Source organism: Buteo buteo, chromosome 16, assembly GCF_964188355.1.
Source record: "Buteo buteo chromosome 16, bButBut1.hap1.1, whole genome shotgun sequence".
Lineage (NCBI taxonomy): Eukaryota > Metazoa > Chordata > Aves > Accipitriformes > Accipitridae > Buteo > Buteo buteo.
The window spans coordinates 606,299-625,219 of NC_134186.1; the positions used below are offsets into that span (position 1 = coordinate 606,299).

At 52.5% G+C, this 18,921-nt stretch overlaps 2 protein-coding genes across 2 annotated transcripts; one reads left to right on the forward strand and one right to left on the reverse strand.

Moving 5' to 3' along the window:
• The first annotated feature begins 4 nt into the window (after positions 1-4).
• Positions 5-3,532, forward strand: YRDC (yrdC N6-threonylcarbamoyltransferase domain containing). Its single transcript, XM_075047200.1, has 6 exons — positions 5-201; positions 352-547; positions 836-950; positions 1,300-1,419; positions 2,155-2,297; positions 2,624-3,532. Exons 1-6 carry the CDS (start codon positions 30-32, stop codon positions 2,685-2,687), a joined length of 810 nt encoding a protein of 269 aa, XP_074903301.1. The 5' UTR covers positions 5-29; the 3' UTR covers positions 2,688-3,532.
• Positions 3,533-4,542: 1,010 nt separating this feature from the next.
• Positions 4,543-13,504, reverse strand: MANEAL (mannosidase endo-alpha like). The gene is given in 8 exon segments (XM_075048647.1): positions 4,543-4,777; positions 4,779-5,171; positions 5,624-5,700; positions 6,115-6,250; positions 6,379-6,604; positions 6,682-6,877; positions 12,758-12,862; positions 13,478-13,504. Coding segments are annotated over 8 exon segments (1,395 nt in total).
• Between the last annotated feature and the right edge of the window lie 5,417 nt (positions 13,505-18,921).

Sequence of the window (18,921 nt, forward strand, 5' to 3'; positions counted from 1 at the left end):
CACCGCGGCGGGCCGGAAGCGGCTCTTGGATGCTGAGGGCGCGGCGGGTGGCGCTGGCGGGGCTGGCTCGGGCCGGGGAGAGAGCGCCGGGCCCGGCACCGGCACCGGGCCTGGGCCTGGGCCTGGGCCTGGGCCTGGGCCTCGCCCGCAGCGCCCGCCTGCTGCTGCCGCCCGGCGGCGCCGCCCAGCCCGACCCACAAGGTGGAGGCTGGGTCTGGGGGGGAGGCGCGGGTGGCGGTGCGGGGGGAGGCCGAGCCGGCGCGGCGGGAGGCCCGGGCTGGGCTGGGCTGGGCGGGGCGGGGCGGGGTGGGGGGTGCCGGGCCGCCCCGCTGACCCGCCGGTGTCGGGCAGGCTGGAGGGAGGCGGTGGCGGCCACCGTCGGTGCCTTGCAGGCGGGCGGGCTGGTGGCGGTGCCGACGGACACGGTGTACGGCGTGGCGTGCCTGGCCCAGGACTCCGGCGCCGTGCGGAGCATCTACAGCCTGAAGGGGCGGAACGGGAGGAAGCCGCTGGCCATCTGCCTCGGGGACGTGGACAGCCTCTACAGGTGGGCGCGGGGGCTGCGGACGGCCCGCGGAGCCCCCCGGGGCTGGGCGGGCCGCGCCGCCGGTCTGCGGGGCTCTGCTGGGCTCCCGAGCTCTCCCAAGAGCCCGGCGGCACGGCACGGCGCTGCTTCCCACGGGGCGGCCGGGGGCTGCCGGCGCCGTTCGTGGCGGGGAGCGGCCGCTTTCCGCGCTGCAGAGCGTGAGGCCGCGGGGAAGGGCTGCGCTGGAGCTTCTTCACAGCGCCCAGCACCCGCGATCCGGGCCCTCTAACGCTTCCTCTTGCCATGTAGGTACTGCCAGGTGAACGTGCCGGACGAGCTGTTGCGGGACCTGCTTCCAGGACCTGTGACCCTGGTCTTAAAACGTTCAAAAGAACTAAACAAAGACTTGAATCCTTTCACGTCGGTAGGTCTTTGCTACAGGACGCATCTTGGGGTTTGAGGGACGGTGAGCTATTTCTGCGCTTCTGCTGTCGTAACTTTTATTCTGACATGTGTGTTTAGCACGCTTAGCAGTGACAGGCGTTCTCCCAAAGCTGGTCCCTGTGCTGTCGTGCTCCCTGCGACTTATTTGAACGCGGCACAACCCAGCATTGGGGGCTAACTTAAAAAGACACATCTCGTATTATTGCTAGTTCAGCGGCTGTTGATGTACTGATTGTCTCGAGTATCAGCTTTAAGTCGAGAGGGCTTTAGGCAATGTGAGATTAAAAATGGTTACTGTGTGTAACACCGAGCTCTCTTCTTCCTTGTAGTTGGTTGGTGTTCGTATTCCAAACCACCCTTTTATTAGAGAGTTGGCACGAGCTTGCTCTGGACCACTGGCTTTAACAAGCGCTAACGTCAGCTGTCAGGCGAGCACGCTGACGGTTTCGGTAAGGCCGGTTTTGCCAGTAAGTGATGTTATTGTGGTAGTCTGTTAGAGCCCCAGGCTCTCACAATTGGAAGCCAGCTTTAGCAATAAACCAAGAATTTCTCTGCTGCTATTATATATTGTTTTAAAGTGATAATCTCTAGTTAAAACAGCCTGCAGATACGTGGTGTGGGGTAGCTGTCTTGCTATGATCCTCACCTTGAAAAGTGAGGAGGGCAGAGCTGAAAAGTAGTATTTAAAGGCTTATACACGCCTTTTGAAGTGGGTGCCAAATCTGAAAGACGGAAATGGCTGTAGGAGGGGTGGCTGTGGAATGAGACTGCTGCTGCCTGTACAGCTCCTTGTAGCCTGGTAACTAACAGTAACTCAAGGAGATATCTTTTTGCAAAGCTTGTGACCCTGGTGATGGTGTAGTTGGGCACAGTAGCAGACAGACATCTTGTCCTTGTCCCCATGTGTCTTGATAGACTTCTGGCTTTTTTTGTGCGCTCCTTAATAAACCGTGGTGCAGCTAAGAAGTCTTCAACCGGAGAATCCTTGTGGCTTTCCTGAATGTCTGAGAGAAATCTGTTCTAAGAAATCAAACCGAGATGTGTTCATGATAGAAAAAAAGTGAGCTGACCTGGTAGCGGAAGGGGAGAGACCACCTCCCTTAACAACAGAATGTCCAGTAGTGTCTCTTAAAACACAATCACAAACCGTCTTCGGGACTCTTAGCCACATCTCTTTTTTTCAGGAATTCCAAGACCTTTGGCCTCAGTTGTCCTTAATCATCGATGGAGGCCCAATAGGGGATGTCCAGAGCCCAGAGTGTCGTTTGGGGTCAACTGTGGTTGACTTATCTGTGTCGGGGAAGTTCACCATCATTCGTCCTGGCTGGTGAGCACTCTTTGCTGAGTAGAACTGTAGCTTTTTCTTTAAATGAAATGAAACTTTCAAGTTAGGGTGGGTTGTGCTTTGCTTTTTTTCCCATAGCAGTTGAACCTTCACGTTAATCCAGCAGGCTCAGAAATACTGGAAGTGCTCTAGATTCCAAGCCCAGGAGACCCCTTTCTAGAAGCTTCTATGTGAAACGCTCTAGTTCCTGGAGTTCAAGTTCTCCTCAATTCAAAATGCAGTACGGGGTCTAACTGATTGCTCTTTCCCAGAAAATGGAGTTTAATCCTTCAAAACCTTTTTTCTGACGGTTCTGTTTCACCCCACAGTGCACTGACACCTACAGTTGAAATCCTGAGGCAGAAGTATGGCTTGATACCAGAATCATCTTGAGACTTCAGACTCTGAGGAGGCTCTGCAGAGCTGGTGAAGCTGGGCACTGTGTGCCTGCACATTCAGGAAATGGGCGTTTGTGGCCTTGTTTAATAAGGTCAATGGGTTATGTGAAGGTTAATAAACAAAAGATTACAAAAGAAGATAAAAACCCAAAGCAACAGTTGATGGGTATCTGTTAATTAATATCACATCTGCTGTGGTCTGAGAAACCCACCCAAATATGTATGCTGACCTCTCTGTGCTGCTGTACCATTCCCAAATACCTGTCTGTTTTATTAACATGATTAGGCCTTTGAAATACAGTAGTCTGAATGATAGACTATTCTTAGGATGGGATGATGAAGATAGTGTCTGATCTACCCTCCCCTTAACACTTATTCCATGTCTTTGTTTATTGTATCTGCACTGAAAGAAAAGCAAAGATGGAAAAGAGGTTTTTCGAGCTTTCACGATGTTATAGCCGTGGTGTTCTCTGGCTGTTTTTTTCTGTTCTAAATGTAATCAAAACCTACTACTGAGATGAAACTAAGTGCTTTTGACAATTAGCAGTATTCAAATGGTCCCTACCTAGACAAGAGCTGCTCGGAAGGACCTGGCTTCCTCATAATACAAAGAATGAAAACAAACTCTTAGCTTGCTGATCTTCATTTTTTTAAATGTGGACTTCCTTCTCTTGATTTTGTTCTGAAAACAGTGCTAAGCTGAAGTAAATAGGGAATGGATGAAAGTTTCCGCTGGTATTTATTCTTCATTGAAACATAAAGTTTATGGAGCTGCTATTAATTTAAAAAATGGTAAGCAACTTGCATGATTTTGTTATAAATGCTTGTTTTTAGACACTATTTTCCATGACTTTTGATGGACTTAAGTGGTTAGCAAGAACATGTATGGAGGCATCATAAGTAGAACCTTGTTTCACATCCAGAGCTGCCCCTTCTCATTTTATTGATACAGACAACTATAAATGAATTTTATGGTTAATTTAGAAGGGTCTAAGCATGGCTAAAATCACAAAAAAGGGAAAGCTACTGTGAGCTGAACCTCTTTCAAATCACAAATTAACGGTATTTTCAGTTGCATTTTTATTGCAAATACTTTTTTCTCCTCGGTTCTAAAGGGGATGAAGCAACTTCAGATCTAAATTTTCAAAACAGGGAACACTAAACAATCAGTTAAGAGCTTTTAGTATAGATTATTGCATTTTCTTGGTTTCCAGCACATACAGTAGTAGTAATAAATAGTCTCTAGCGTTCCAGCTCTAATTATCTTTAGTTATTTGGATACAGTGGACCACAGTGACAATGCCCAGTGCAGAATTCCTTGGTATAGGAGGGTTGGATAAAGTAGAGGGTATGTAATGGCATGACTTAGTTTCACCTACAGTAGACAGTTGGGAGGAATATTTACTCCTCTTTACGGTAAGCTGATAGAGAAATGCTTTGACAGAGTTGCTAGCGGAATGAGGGATGTGTGATCACTGCAGGCAGCAGGCCAAGGGCGTATGGTGAAATGCATGCTGGAACCCAGCTAACCATGTCGAACATCACAGAACAGACACATGGTAAGGAAAACCAGATCTTTGGCCCCCAAGCCAGCACCTCTTGTGAATTCCAGAGGAGCTCTGAAAGGGTCATCTGTACTAAATCTGCAGAAAATTAGATTTGACTGCTGCTTGGAGATTTCCTGCTCCCTGTAATGCTTCCTCCTGTCAGTCTGTAGCCGGGGCTTACACAGTCCTTTGGATACTTGCAGATGGCTGCTCATGTTCAGCAGCCTGGTTAGGCTGAAGGTTCTGTGGCTGCATCTCCTTGAGTGCTTTTTTCTTGAAGTGCTGCTCTGGGGTGCAGCTTTGTCAGCGTGACATCTTCTCTTTGCTGCAATGTTCTGCCCACCTGCGAGTCAGCTCCAGGTATGTGCTCGGCTGATGAGGAAGGTAGTCCAGATAAAGGTGTGTCAGCGTCTTCTTGGGTACAACTTTCTTGATCTGGGTGTCTTCGTGCCATGTGTTGAAGGAAGCGATGGACACGATCTCTAGCCTGACCGTGACAGCAGCCTGCAGAGCTGTTTCATAGTACTTCCCATTGACTGTTCCGAGTGTTGTGGTTGTTCCAGGGGCGAATGCTGCTGTTGATGTAGCCTGCGCCAATGCTGGGGATGAACATCAGCTTGTTGGAGTTGCAGAAAGTTTTGATTGCATTCCAGTTCTGGTGGGATGAGCCAAAAGAGAAACCGTTGGACACAAAGTATGTGTACGTGCCTTCATACCCTGCGGAGAGGATTTCATGCTTGTGTCCCTCCTCCACGAGCAGCGCTACAAACACAGCGTCGTAAGAGGTGTTGTGGAGAAAATGGGAGCCTGATAGCGTGACAACGTTGGCTCAGAATTCAGCCGATGTCAAGTAGGAATCATAGTTATAAAACAGTGGGAGACTATTGCCAGTGCTGGTCTTGGACTTATAAAAAGCTGTGTGTGATCTGTATCTAGAGGAGAGCACAAAGCTTTTTCAGATGCGGGGGTGATAAGCCCTCAGCAGGCACTTCTATTATAAGGCAAGCATGGTGTGAGACGTGGTTTGCTGTAGGGGCCTCCTTTCCCACAACCTTTATCTCTGTCTTCACGGGAGTGCCTGTGCCTGCTCCTTTCCTTTTTGAAAGAAAGGGTAGAGGTGCCAGCCTACAGGTGGTAAATTCAGAAACCTGAGCAGAAGAAAGCAATTTTGGGTTCTGAAGGCAAGGTATTGAAGTGCCAGAGAAAGCGGGATTAGATTGTGACCCCTGCCCAGTACTGCCCTGTTGGCTCACTCTAGGCAGCTCCCTCCCCTGCGCACTGTTTTTTTGGACACTATTCTGATGCATTTAATTCAAAGGTCTGCATGCTGTTTGTGCTTAAAGCAACATTACGCAGCTGGATTTAGCCTACATGAAAAACTTACTTGTCCATGATGTATCTGATATTCTCATGCATGGTGTGGTCATTGCACCCTTTGTATGGCTGGATATGAAAGGCAACCTTCAAAAGAGCCCATGGAGATGGTTATTTTCATCACATGGTACTGCTTTCTCTGCACCCTGACCTCCCAGAAGACCGCAGGTCTGCTGTAAAGGACCTTCTGTCGCCCACTGTGGCCAGACTGGGCAGACCCCTTCACAACACATGTAGAATACAGCAGCCTACTCGGTGAAGCCGGGGCTTTCACTGGTTTTCCCTAATGCTAGTAAAAAGGGAACTGAAAATCCCAATTACTAAGAAGAGGAAAAGCCCTGTATTTAGCTATTGTTCCCATGGTCTTAAACACGAGTACTCGTTTATTTTAACACAGTCACTGAAGCAGAGGAGCAGGGCCTCTGCCCAAGCACAGCATCGGCTTCATGCTGGAGTCGAACGGCGAGTTTAATGGCCTCCACCAGCAGACAAGAGCCTTACCTTTATGGCGTACCTGCACGCAGCATCCACTACGGAGAGCACGAGGCTGTCCGACAGCTCACCATTGTTGTCTGCTGGGCCGGGTGGGTGCCGGGGCGGAACCAGCACTCCCGCAGCGGCACCGGACAGAGCAGGTCTTGGTCAAACATCTCTTGTGCCTGAGCTTCTCCTCTCCCTGTGCAGCGGCAGAGCAGTAGGCGTCTCCCGTCACTCCAGCGCTTTAGAGCCCCGTGGTGTTTAAGCCCCAGTTATGAGAGGCCGTACTCGGCATTCCTGGGTACCTGTCGGGGCCCGTGGGTGCCAGCAGCACCGGCGAGGGGGCAGCGGGTGCCCTGTGCTGGGGCGTTGCGGCACAGCGGAGGGGAGCGACCGCAGCCACTGGTGGCCCCGGTGATGGGCTGTGGGGCGGTGGTGGGGGGCTGCTGTGTGCCCGTGCCTGGCACGGTCGGCTCCCCCCGGGGTCGGTGACCGGGGGGGGGCTCGGGGCCGCCTGCAGCCACAGAGGGGGGGGCTGGCGGGACGGGGCCGGCGCAGCCCCCACCGGTGTCCCCCACCGGTGTCCCCCACCGGTGTCCTCCACCGTCACGGCAGGACCGGGACGCATGTGCGGTGGGTCCCTTGGTGCCGAGGGCTGATCCCCTGCGGGAGCGACGATGCTCCCCGCGAGACCGGCCCGTACCTTGTCCCGGCGGGGAGGGTGGCGGGGCGGCCCGGTGATGGGCAAGGGCAGGGGCTGCCGCCCGCGCTCGGTTCCCGAGTGCGGCTGCTGAAACGGGTCGTTGATGAAGGACTAAACTTACTCGAGGAAAAGAAAACACGCTCCAGCAAACACTGAAGTGTGACTATCCGAGCTGTTAAAGGAAATAACATTTTAATTGGGTGAATCTGTTATGCACAAATGTTACAGGCGATAAAACTCCTGCTAAACGGGAACCCAGTAATGAGATGAACCTGTCGAGGGAACAAATTGCCTGCAAATCAGAAACAGGCTTCCGAGGCGCTCCAGCAGCTTTGGGGCTTCCATTATTCTGCTTGGCTGAAGCTCGTGCCGCCCCACAGCGCTGGAGCCTTCTGGCAGCATTTCCTCACGACAGCCACCCATGCAGAGTCGTGGTCTGCAGGAGTGTGGGTAAGCGTTAGCGAGCTGTAGAGACAGCTAGAAGTTTGCCTTTCAGAGCTTTATGTGTTTTTTGGCTGGGTTAGACGTGTGCAAGAACTAACTGTGGGCTGGGTGCCAGGTTGGCAGCAGCGGTTCTGGTAGGACAAAAGTGGAAAGGGGTGTTGGGAGAGCATCCTGGTTCTGGCTGGTGTGCTGGGACTCCAGTGAGGAGAGTGCCTGGCCAGTCCTGGTGTGATCCTGTGGGGTGCTATATTGCCTTGGGTGCGTTTTGGCCTCTTGCCACCTGAGTTTGCCAAAGAGATTTGGCAAACTTCTCCCTGGTGCTTGTACACCAGCCCTGCTGTGGGGGTGACGCCTGCCTCTCTCTTCCTGGGGGTACCAGCGTCCTGTCCAAAGCAGCTATTTCAAGTCCTAGTCCCAGCTGTATTTCATGCTTCACCGTATGTGGCTCCTACAAGCAGCACAGAGCCAGTGTTGGAAGAGCAGCAAGGAACGTCCCCCTGCTCAGATGAGCAGGTTTTTTTGTAAAACAGAGAACCTCATCTTTGTCCTCTGTCTCATCTGGGTGTAGGGCACAAGTGCTGCTGGAGCCTGAACTCTGCACACATGGGACTTGTTCTAGCAATACTTCATCTCTGTGTTTAAATGCTGTACCCAGAGGGGTGGAGAGAGGCATCTGACTCTTACCTCTCCGCTTTCTGGATCTATTCGGTCAGAACACAAATGCAGCTACGCCTTCCTACGGAAGCTGCTGGACGTCCCAATTGCAGGGAGATACCAGAAACCATGGTGCAAATGTACTTTAGTGGCTCGGAGGGTATAAGGCAGGCAAATGCCTCTCCTGCTTCCCCCATTTATTTTTCAAATCTCTTTAAGACCAGCGTGATAATTTTGGAGGCCTGATTCATGCTTGGGGGTGACGCTCCTGTGTGTTCATTCACCAGCTCACATCTGCTTCGGCCTCTTCAGGGAGTCAGTGAGCTTGGTTCCCTGCTTTGCCTCTCACTTACCGTCATCTGCTGGAGATAAGGACACTTTTTAATCTGATTTCGTGGCTGCCAGTTGTGAGTGCAGTGAGCCTCGTGCTGAACCAGCTAGCTCAGGAAGCTAGCGGTGCTGTGTTCGTAGTCTTTTTCTGAGTCATTTCTTTCACTGGCTTGCGCAAAGGATGCTGCTGTTTGTGCCCTCCTGGTTGGCAGACCCTTGTGCCTGAGCACACCAGGGCCACCAAGAACCAGCTGCAGGGAAGGAGGCAGTGGGGCTAAATACCACTGCTTTTTGACAGACAGTTTTAAATTGCTCTGTTCAGCCCATCATCCCACAAGTAGCTGCTGTCATTTTCTTTCAAATAGCTACCTTCAGGCTACTTGGAGAGGTCAGGCTACAGAGGGTGGATGCTCCAGGGAGGTGGGAAGAGCTTTCTCTTTCTGTATCTGGTGACAAGGACGCTGGACAGAAATCTGCAGACCAGAGAATTTGCTGTCACTATTCTCCATCTGTGAATTAAATACCTCTAGAAACTGTCTATGACATTTAGTTTATGAACTGGCAGATGAAGTACCTGAAGGCAGGGCAGAACCATCTAAATAAAAATTATCTGGAAGCAATGAGCAGGGGGTGCATGGTGTATGGGTCAGGATCTTCAGGTCTAACAGCCACATCTAACTGGGTAAAATGGTGGTGTGGCTCAGTCTGGGTCTCATGTGATATGTGTTCCAGCAGTATCGCAAGGATCAGCTTTTACTGGACTCCCATCCCTGAGCCCACCTGACGCAACTCTCTGTAGTGCAGGAGGTCCAGAAAGATGAGTTCCCAAAAATTACTGCTCCAGGACGCTTCTCACTACTGCATCGCCGGAGATGACGCTTGCTCTAAACGACTCTCACGCTGACTTCCCTGATGCCTCTGTCCATACAGGTTTGTTCTCATGAACTTCCAGCCTTTTTGCTTCCAGGGTGGCCGAGGCGCCGGAGCCGTGTCTCCCACCACTAGATAGAGCTAGGCCACCGCAGGGAGCCTTAGAGCTGGTGGCTGAACTGGCTGACGTGTGTATGGATGCTTAAAAGCATTAATAAGCGAGTGCTGCGCTGGGGCCTTGCCGACACGGGCTTGGCGTGGCGCAGGTGGTGGCTTGCGTGCGGAGCTGCCCGCCGCAGGCGAGCGGCTGCCGGGGAGAGCAGGACGTGGTGCTGCTCTCCCGCCTGCGCCTGGTCCTTGCAAAGCCCACGCTGGGATGATTTTTCCCAGTGTCTGAGTGCCACAGAGTGGTTATGTATCTTTATTGCTCTGAGCAGGTGTCTCCGTCGCTGCTAATGGACTGTAATACACACAGAGCTGACCCCAAAATGATGTCTTCACAGAAATTGCCTGTCTGGGGAGCTTCTGCTGTAAAAGCCCAGAAGCACCAGGCTGGGTGAATTACTGTCATCTGCAAAGCGTGTGCGTGAGGGGTCTCTGGGTGCTTCCCCTTCTCTGACCCTTTGCTCTTACTGCATCTTTCCAAATTGGGTATCCTGCAGGATAGAGGGGCCGAGGGAACTAAGAGGGATCGCTTCCCTTTTGTCTGTCTGCGCAGGACCCTCTCCCCTCCACGACTGTCCCGGCAGTGCGGATAGGCACTGAGCAGAGGGTATGATTTGGTGGAGGGGACAGAGCGGGGCATGGGGGGGGTCCCTCCTTGGGCCCTGGCAGGCAGTGGGTGCGGGCAGTCTGCTCCCCACAGCCCCCGGTTCACACCGACACCGAGCAGAGCCAGAACCAGCTGCCCTGATGCCTGGCTTCCCCCATACCTGTACTGCGAATGTGAAGGCTGTTTGGGGGCTCCCTGTAACGTCTCGCCGTAGCGAGCAATTTCCCTACTGATTCTGCTCCCTCTGTATTTGCATGGTGAGCTTCCCCCTTGTCTCATTCCTCAGCTCATCAGCTATTCATTGATCTTTGCCAGGCTCCTCCAGCACTCATTCATCACTCTCATGCCCGCCATCTACTTTCCAAATGTTTCCTATTTTTCCGGTGATGTATTTCCCTGTTCAGACAAGCTAATCTTGCGCCATCAATAATCGGGGTGCAGCTGTGCTCCTGACCTCTGTGCTGGCACAGGCGCGCGGCTCTGCCCTCCGTGGATGGAGCCGGCCGAGCTGCGGGGGCCTTCTGGGAGCCGCTTCCCTGGCTGCTGGGTCTCTGTTGCAGCAGGTCATCCCTCCCCTTGGGGACTTAGAGGCGTGCAGGTGGAGGTGATGCCCTCATGGCCAGGAAGGGCTGTTTTCCCATAGCTGGGTGGGGGGTGATGGTCTTCAAGAAGGCGAGGCAAGGGCCTGAGGCAGGGCAGCCTTGCTTTAAAGGGTCTGGCTTTGCGGTCTGCTCTGGGGTGCCCAAAGCCTCATCTTTCTGCCACAACTTGGCGTGGCATTTGCAAGCAGCCTTGGTGGGCAGAAAACTGGGGAAATGGATCGGCATCTCAGCTGGTGCCTCTGCTTCTGGCTCATTCCGTGCTGCTGGCGTTCAGTGTCCCTGCAAGTGACAGCTTTATTTGTGCCACTGGCATCAAGAGGATGAGCCACACGTCAGGCATGGGTGAAATGGCTGGTGCCCTTGTTCCCTTGCAGGAAATGCAGACGCTATAAATTACTTCTTTCCTCTGGCTGCTGGGTGTCTGCAGGCCACTGTAGCTGTCAGGGTGATGTACACAGGACCAGCTAAAGTGACCAGCCTTTGTGTCAGCACTTGGGCACTGTCAACACCTCTGGAATGCACCAGCATGGAGCAAACCCAGGCTTTGTTGCCTATTCAGGTGTTCTTGATACTCTCCAAAGTGGGGACCCTGCTGCTGTGCTGAGTGATTTTGTGCAAAGACTCAGTGCCAGGAATCGTGTGTGCAGCGGGCAGGGGGACATGGCATCAGGACCGACAGCAGTGGTGAGCGTCTGGGGCACTGCAAGTTGTCTGCTGAGACACATTGTGAAAATACACTCATCACCAGTTAGGACGTGCTGATGAGACAAATAGCTTCTGCTGGAGTGGAGAGAGATGCCTTTTTAGATCTTGTAGGTGGAACTATAAACGCTTGCATAAGCCAATTCACAGGAGCAGTACAGATCAGGGTGACTCTTGTGTTTGCAACCCTTGTTGAAATCACATTGGCATGAGCACTCAGAGCAGGAGATACATGGTTTGCATTTTAATTAGCACTTGCCCTCCAAATAAAAATGCATCTTTAGAACCTCATTAGCAGAGCCAGTTCAAACTCATATAGCAATGATTTAAATGAGCAACAACAGACCAGGCAGGTTTAGTCTGAGTTGATATCAGAGGTGAAGCTGCTGAGTGTCTGACCCTTTCCATCCCCGTTAAAGCCATTGGGGAAAAATGCTGTCAGGGGTTTGTGTTTGGAAGCCTTGGCTGAGTAATCTGGTCTGTCTGATGTCAGGCAGTTGCTGGGTAACTCTTGCTTCTCACTGTGATCTTATCTACTGATGTTCATTGAGTGCTTCCCCATGTCCACAATGTCATTCTTGCTGCTGCAGTTGGTGGCTAAAAGCCTCTGGCTTTTCATACCCTTTTTTATTTTGTGCAGCTGTTACATGGCAGAGGTGGTTGTGCTGAGAACTTTTCACAGCTGGTATAGTTGGAGCACCCTTTATTGTTGACTTCTGGTTATTGTTTGGAGTACTGTAGGAAGCAGGACATAAATCAGAGCAACCCAGGAATAACTTGTTACAGGAAGGTGCCTCAGACAATGTATTTAATTGCTTTAATATTTTTTACACAATTTTGGCCATCTCTAACAGTGATTGCTGCTAGATTTATTCCTTGTCCTTCCTCAAGCTCTGCAGGCCTGAGTGAACATGTATGGCTTCACAGTGCCACAGTACAGCCATGGTCTGCCAGGTGCAGATATGCCTCAAGTCATGTCTTTGATGGGGCAGTCAGGAAGTCTTTGGCAAAACTGCCCTGTGCCTGTGCAGGGGTGAGGTGCTGTCCCTGGGGAGACTCACAAATACCAGCTCTGTGTCGTGAGGGCTCTTTGCCTTCACGCCACCGATGTCATTGAAGGCAAAGCAGCTAAGTCCTGCTTTGGTGGGCGCAGCAGCAATGTGCCTGCAAGGCTGGAGCATCCTCCTTGTCGCAGAGTGGCACTGGAAGCCACCGGAGCACCATTCTTGCTGCAAAAAGCCGGCTCCCCCAGAGATCCTGCTATCCAAGGCATCTGCTAGCCCCAGCCAGGAAGAAGTTTTCCTCCATCGCCGCAAACTGAGATCTGCAATGCTGCTTTTAAATGCCCTCGCTCTACTTCACAGTACAGAGCAAAGAAAACCAGGCTTGGGCTAATTAAGCTGGAAACACAACATTGCAATTTGTAGCTGATTAAATCTTTCAAACAATATTTATGTTAATCTCCTTCTGATTTATTTTCTTATAATGCCTTGACTAGGACATAGTCCAGTGCATGGGGAAATGCTTCCAGATGGAGCACAGTCCTCCTTGCCAGATGCTTGAAGCTCAGAGTGAGGACTTTTCACTCACTGTGGTTACAGCCAGGAGAGATGATCCTGTCCATTTAGGCCATTTTTGTACATAGAGGGGGATGCTGAGCTGCAGTTCTTGTTTCTGCTGCAGGAATGAGTCCGTCTGTAACAGGAGAGGGCTGTGAAACAGCGCGTGGGAAGGGGCATCCATGAGACAGTCAGTTCTCGGCTGGGGCTGTTCTGCCTCTCGTACACACACCTTGCGTCTCTGAACGAGGGCTTTGCTGTCTCAAGAGGAGGCTGCTGTAAAATGCTCCTTTGAGTTTATCTCTGGAGATTATAGGGGCCTATTACAAAAACCCAGTTTCCGTTTACATGCTGCACATGCATACCCACTTATACTGTCCTCCAGCCCTTCTTCCAGCTCCAGAGTTGGCAGGATGCCTGACAAATTTCCACAGGATACTGATTTAAGGAATTAGTCCGTAGAAGCATAGACAATAGAGACAGAAGGGACCTTGAGGCCATCTGGAGAGTCCGCTTCCCCAGACACCATCCCCTCTCCCAAGTCACTCCAGACACATTTGTCAGATTTGCTCTCAGCTCCCTTTTCTGGAGGAAATTCCATCTGGCTGCTGCTCATCTTCTTCCTATTTTCCAGTTCCTTAAAAAAATATTTATTGGGACTGGAATTTTTCAGGGGCTTAAAGGTAATGTGGTCTGTGTATGCCCAACTCTTCTCTTTTTTTCTCCCTTTTTCAAAAAGGTTGTAGTTTACCCTTTCTGTTCTTGACACCTTGGACATGGCTGCAGGGTGAGTCCCGGGGTAGAGGGCTCTGGGCAGCGCAGGTCAAGGTGGGGATGTGCTGGGGGACAGGGGTGCTGCGGGCTGCCACTGCTGCCAGAGCCCAACTGCTGGAGCAATGAACAGCCCGTGCTTGCAGGGAGGATAGCTCCGGAGGTCAAGGGGTTTTCACTGCGGAATTGTTAAATTAACTATTCATTTAATTATATTTTGATTAAATTAGATCATCTTTTTTTTTTTTTTAATTTCACCAGCAAATGATTCTCTGCATAATTAATGCTGGCTGATTCTGCTAATTCACTTACTGCTGCTGAAGGGACACAGGTTTTGATTGCAGTCTGAGCCACGTGCTGGTTGCCAGGAGCTGGTATTGCCTGTGCTGTGTCAGGAGCTGCCCTGCAGGAAAGCCACACTGTGGCTCTGGGGCTCCCTGGGGAGCACTCTTGTCCCCGAGGCCTGGGGGTCTCCGGGACGGGGAAAGCACTGGATCAGACCCCTCCTTGCAATGAAGCTATTCAGTTTTATTCACGAGCCCGCTCTCCCCTGGGTCTATGATGATGCTGTCCACAGGTTCTGGGCAGCTCTTGGAACCCTTTGAGGGAGGCAGAATGCAGCAGACTGTGTTTAGGATGATGCGGGGGCCAGCAGCCACGCGTGGGGCAATGGGACAGCATGGGAGCAGCGGTGCTGGAGCTCCCATGGGGGACTCGGCAAGAGAAGCAAGAACATGGCACAACCTGACCTCCTTGGGGACAAACCCCAAAGCATCTCCTGCTTTTCAGGGACGTGCAGGAGCTTGCAGAGCTGTCATTACTGTGGGCTGAGCTGATGAGCTGTCTCCTGATGAGAAACAAATTTAGTTAACCTCAAATTAGTCAGGAGAATGGGAGACTCTTCTTTGAAACGATGTCATTTAAACCATTGCACCTGAAATTATCCCCACTAGAAATGCAGCTGGAGGTAGTAATTAATTCACCGTGCTCCCATATTAATTCTGCAGCTGCTCTGCTCCAGCATGACTTTGACGAGCCATGTCCAGCAGCAGCTCTGGGCAGGGAGCCCTGGGACAGGCAGCCTGGTCCCCCTTGGTTTCTGCGTGGCTGACCATCAAAAGATAATTTTCAGGTTTTTCTCCTTGGTGTATAGTCGTATCCTTTAAATACCCTTCAGACTCTGACAAGCTTCCCGAGGCATGGAGAGAGCACTTCCCTGCCTCCAGGTGTCTGAAGGCAGAAGTGGTGAGTCTACAGGGATTTGGGGTTTTAATCATGAAAGATCATCTTTTAAAAACTGCAGTGTGAGCAGGACAATTGGTTTAATTATTCTGAGCATGTTTGGCCAAAATCCTGTGCCTGTTACAAGATGTCCCTACCCTCTCTGCTGGGGGGGGGGGGGGCACAGCATGTTGCTGCAGTTGCTGGGGAGGCAAGCGGTGGAGCAGGGATCGCTGGTGGAGCAGGGACCGCGGCGGAGCAGGGACCACCAGCGCCTGGCTGGTCCTGGCAGCCCCAGGGGCTGGCGGGAGGAGCGGCTGGTGGGGGTCTGCAGTGCCTGGCTGGGGAAGGCTGGTTTTGGTTGGAAGGCTGCAATCGTCAGTAAAACTAAACTCAGCATCCAGCACGTTCCTGAGAGGCGACGCTGCCAGCAAGGTGCTGCTGCTGTTGGGAGCAGGCTGGTCCCGCAACCGGCCGGGCAGCCGTCCCGTTCCTGCTCGGCCGAGATGAGCATTCGGTACAGAGACCATGTGCGGCTCCACTTTTGCTTTCCATGGTTAACGCTTCTGCGAATAACCTCTTAGAAATGATTCCAATTAGGCTAGCACATCTCTTTGTAATCTGGATCCCTGTTGTGCTGTCAGACTCAATTCAAATTTAATTTGCAGAAAGTGTATATCGGGCAGCTTTTTTACTTAGCACAAAACTTAGAGGAAGATAACATTGATGGAAAAAATAATACAAGTTCATATTCTTCGTACCTTAAGGAAGGAAAAGAGATGCCAGAAAACTTAGCCAAATTTACATTTTAATGGGAAATGTTACGACTGCCTGCTCCAGGAGACACAAATTGCTTTCCGGATGGGACCCTGACTTTATACTAAAGTGCAGGGAATTAAATCTAGCAGCCTCTGATGAGATGAAAGGGCTATCTAGAAAGGCAGCCACTGCCACCAGCCAGACGTGAGGATGGGGCCAGGCGCTGCTGGTGGTGGCACGCTGCCTGTCCCCATCACGCCTGGGGACACAGGCAGGAGGGCCTGGAGGGAGGGAAGGAGGCTGGTGGGACTGACGGATGCAACTCCTGGCTCCAGGGGCTGGAGGTGTCATGCAGGGGGCTGGAGGGCTGTTGGCAGAGAAAACCTGGGTTTTCCCCATTTTCTGTTCTGAAAACACCTGTTTGTTTCAGACCCTGGGTAACCCTGCCCCTGCTGATGTCGTGTCCCCCCCGTGAAGTGGGTGACGGCGGAGGAAGGGCTGGCTATGAGCGGTCTGTCCTTGCTCCCCTTGCAGCGAGGTGGAGGTTCCAGGAGCATTAACTGCACTTGCACAAGTGCTGCTTCAGCCTCTCCCGCTGGCAGCTGCAGCAGGAGCCCTGCCGAGAGCCTGTGTCAGAGGCAGCCGCTCTCTTCGGGGTTTCTCTGCCCTCTTGTCTAATTGTTCCTAATCAGAGCAGCTCAAGCCTGCAGACAGGCTCTAGCAGCGTGTCTCCGCGATGCCAGCATGGTGTCTCAGACCTTCACGCAGGGACAAAAGCTGTGCCCAGGAGAAGCTGCTGTTAATTTCTTAGCATCTTCAAGCTCTTTGAAGATGAAAACACGGTGCAGTGCTGTGTAGTCTTATCTCTCTGGCAGTGCCTGTCACCTGCAGCCGTTTCTGGCACATTCACAAGCTCGGCAAAGGCTCGTCCCTGCTGGGACCAAGTCTGGGGAGCCGCAGGGCTGGAACTAGGAATGTGTCTTGCGTCTCCTGCAGCTCTGCTGGGCTCGGGCACAGAGCAGCCTCTGCTTGGGCAGGCAGCTGATGCGCTGTTGTCTAGCCCTTGAACTTGCAACAAAAGAGTATGTGAGTTGTTCTTAATATCTCTGGGTCCTCTGAGTCTCCCGGAGCTGCTGGGATGTCCCAGCTGCACCCCAGCCTGGTCCCTGCTCCCTTCTTTGCAGGCAGAGTTGCCCTGTCCTGGTGATAATGACCCAGCCTGCGCCAGGGATGCGTTCGGGGGATTTGCCAGCCTCTGAGCTTGTTTTTCAGATAGTTTCTCTGCACTTGAGGGTAGCTGGTTTTGTATACACATTGGATTTTTTTTATATTGGCAGCACGATAGGCAAAGAGTTTTAGTGGCATCAGATATTCTTGTTAGTAACGACCAAGGTGTCTGAACAGTTAAACTGACCATTAATAATTCGAGCTGCTCAGCTCACCAGCTATTTATTTACTTCCAAAAGTTGCTGGTAATTATTTTTCCTGCTTCTAAAGTGAGAGGTTGTGACTGCCAGTGTGGACTGGCAGGGTCTTGCTGCCAGTAGCGCTTGTCTGTGCCCTTCACTCCTCCCTGGCTGCACTGGCCTCTCCCAGCCCCAGGAGAGGCAGAATTGGAGCCCAGAGGAGAGAGGACAGCCCCTGCGCAAAGGGATGCAGGCACAGGAGTGCCTGCAGGCTGCGGTCCCGCAGCCGCCGCAGCTGCCTGAGCCGCGGGAGCATCCATGGCTGGTCAGTTCTGCGGGTTGCACCCGTCAGAGAGGCTGTGACCAGTGGCTGGGGGCTGCCCCGGCTGCCTCTCCGGTGGTGCTGTGCTCTGCCTGCACTCGCTGTGGGCAGGGCTCGTCTTGGGGCAGCGTGTGGGCTGCCTCCCACCGGGCAGGCAAACAGTCAGCAAGAAGGAGGGTCTGCTGGCAGGAGTCTCGGAGCCCCTAAAGCGTTGCCGAAACCTCTGGGCACCCAGCCTCGGAGCTGGGATGGGGATGCTTCAGCAGGAGGGAGAGCCCCAGGGAGGGGGGTGGCCGAAGCGCATGGAGAGGCACGGGAGGAAGGGTCTGTGTCTGTACCCCTCGCCAGGCCAGCTCTGCAGGTCCCTGTGCCGCTGGGATCACGCTGGAAGGTGCTGCTTTCCTCCGGCGTGAAGCTGGCTGCAGCCGTGTCCTTCACTGGCTCCGCCGGGCAGGGCGGGGGGTGCGCAGGTGGGGCTGGGGGAGCAGAGCTCGCCCTGCACGGGAGCTGCCGGCGGTACCTGGAGTTTGTCCTTTCCCCAGACGGTGCTTTTCCAGTTGTCAGAGCAGTTGTGCGCAGTGGATGGGATGTAAATTCACAGCGTTGTAAGGCAAAGGCATCGCTCAAGCAAGTAGACAGCATGCTTATTGGGGATGCTTCCAATCCAATAAAATAAGCAAAAACATCGCTGTTGGAGGCTCAACCACAGCAGATGCTCCGGCACCCACGAGGCTGCTTCCCTGGGTGAAGCAGTGTCACTGTCTGGAATCCAAAGCAGTGATAAATCATAGGTGACCTTCAGTAATTTATTACTGCCTTGTGCAAAACACTGCTGTTTCTCTGGGCCAGTTCTTGGGCATCTGTCTGGGATCACAGTAATTCCAATCTTTAGCATCGTAATGGGTTTGTCATGGGTTAGATAATGATAAAAGGCTGGGGACGTAGGGGAACAGCAGATACTGAGCTGCTGGAAGCAGAGCAGTGCATGCACCAGTGGCAGCTACCACCAGCATTTGCTGATGTGGGAAGTGCCATCCAGGGCTGCTGGGTCTGCAGAGCCAGGCAGGAGTGCTCAGAGGCACCAGTGGCTGGCTCTTCTGCGCTGGATGGAGAAAGGTTGTTTCTAGTGTTTTCGGGTTGCCAGGCGTTAGTAGGTTCTGGCCTTCTGCTGCACACTCTGTTCATAGCAGTAGGACTAATGCTGTTAGTGGTAAGTGATGGGAGATGCGCTGAACACTCCGCATTGTTTGCAGCGTGGCAGATGTTCCGTTAATGATACGGAACAGCTCAGGGCGAGTGCTGCGGGTTTAGATTTCACAGTAACACGCTGAGCTCCTGCGCAAATGTGGAGCCAAGTTTGGAGGTGGTGGGGCAGAAGTTGTAGAGCTTGCTGGTCACAGACATGGGTTGTTGGGGTAAAGCCGTGGGCTGGAGCCGCATATTGGGGCCATGGTGGAGTGGCGGGTGTTTGGTCCTTCAGAAACCTTAGTGGGCACCTATTTGGGTCTAAATTACAGGTTTTGGTGCTTCAGCTTGGGCAGTCAGTCTTGCACTGTTACCCCGACAGCAGGGATGCTCTGTGCTGAAACACAGCAAGGGCTTGGGACCCTTCCTGCTGGTGCTGGCGTGAGAGCAGCCAGTCGTGCTAATGCAGACGTGGGGGCTCATGGGGTTTGCCCTGGTGTTACACCACCCTTGCAGGCCCTTGTCCTGAAT

Excerpts from the sequence above, each read along its gene's own strand:
- YRDC (XM_075047200.1), top strand. The coding sequence starts at position 30 with ATGCTGAGGGCGCGGCGGGTGGCGCTGGCGGGGCTGGCTCGGGCCGGG. Across the intron at positions 202-351 it reads CGCCCAGCCCGACCCACAAG|GCTGGAGGGAGGCGGTGGCG; the intron begins GTGGAGGCTGGG and ends GGTGTCGGGCAG. Across the intron at positions 951-1,299 it reads ACTTGAATCCTTTCACGTCG|TTGGTTGGTGTTCGTATTCC; the intron begins GTAGGTCTTTGC and ends TCTTCCTTGTAG.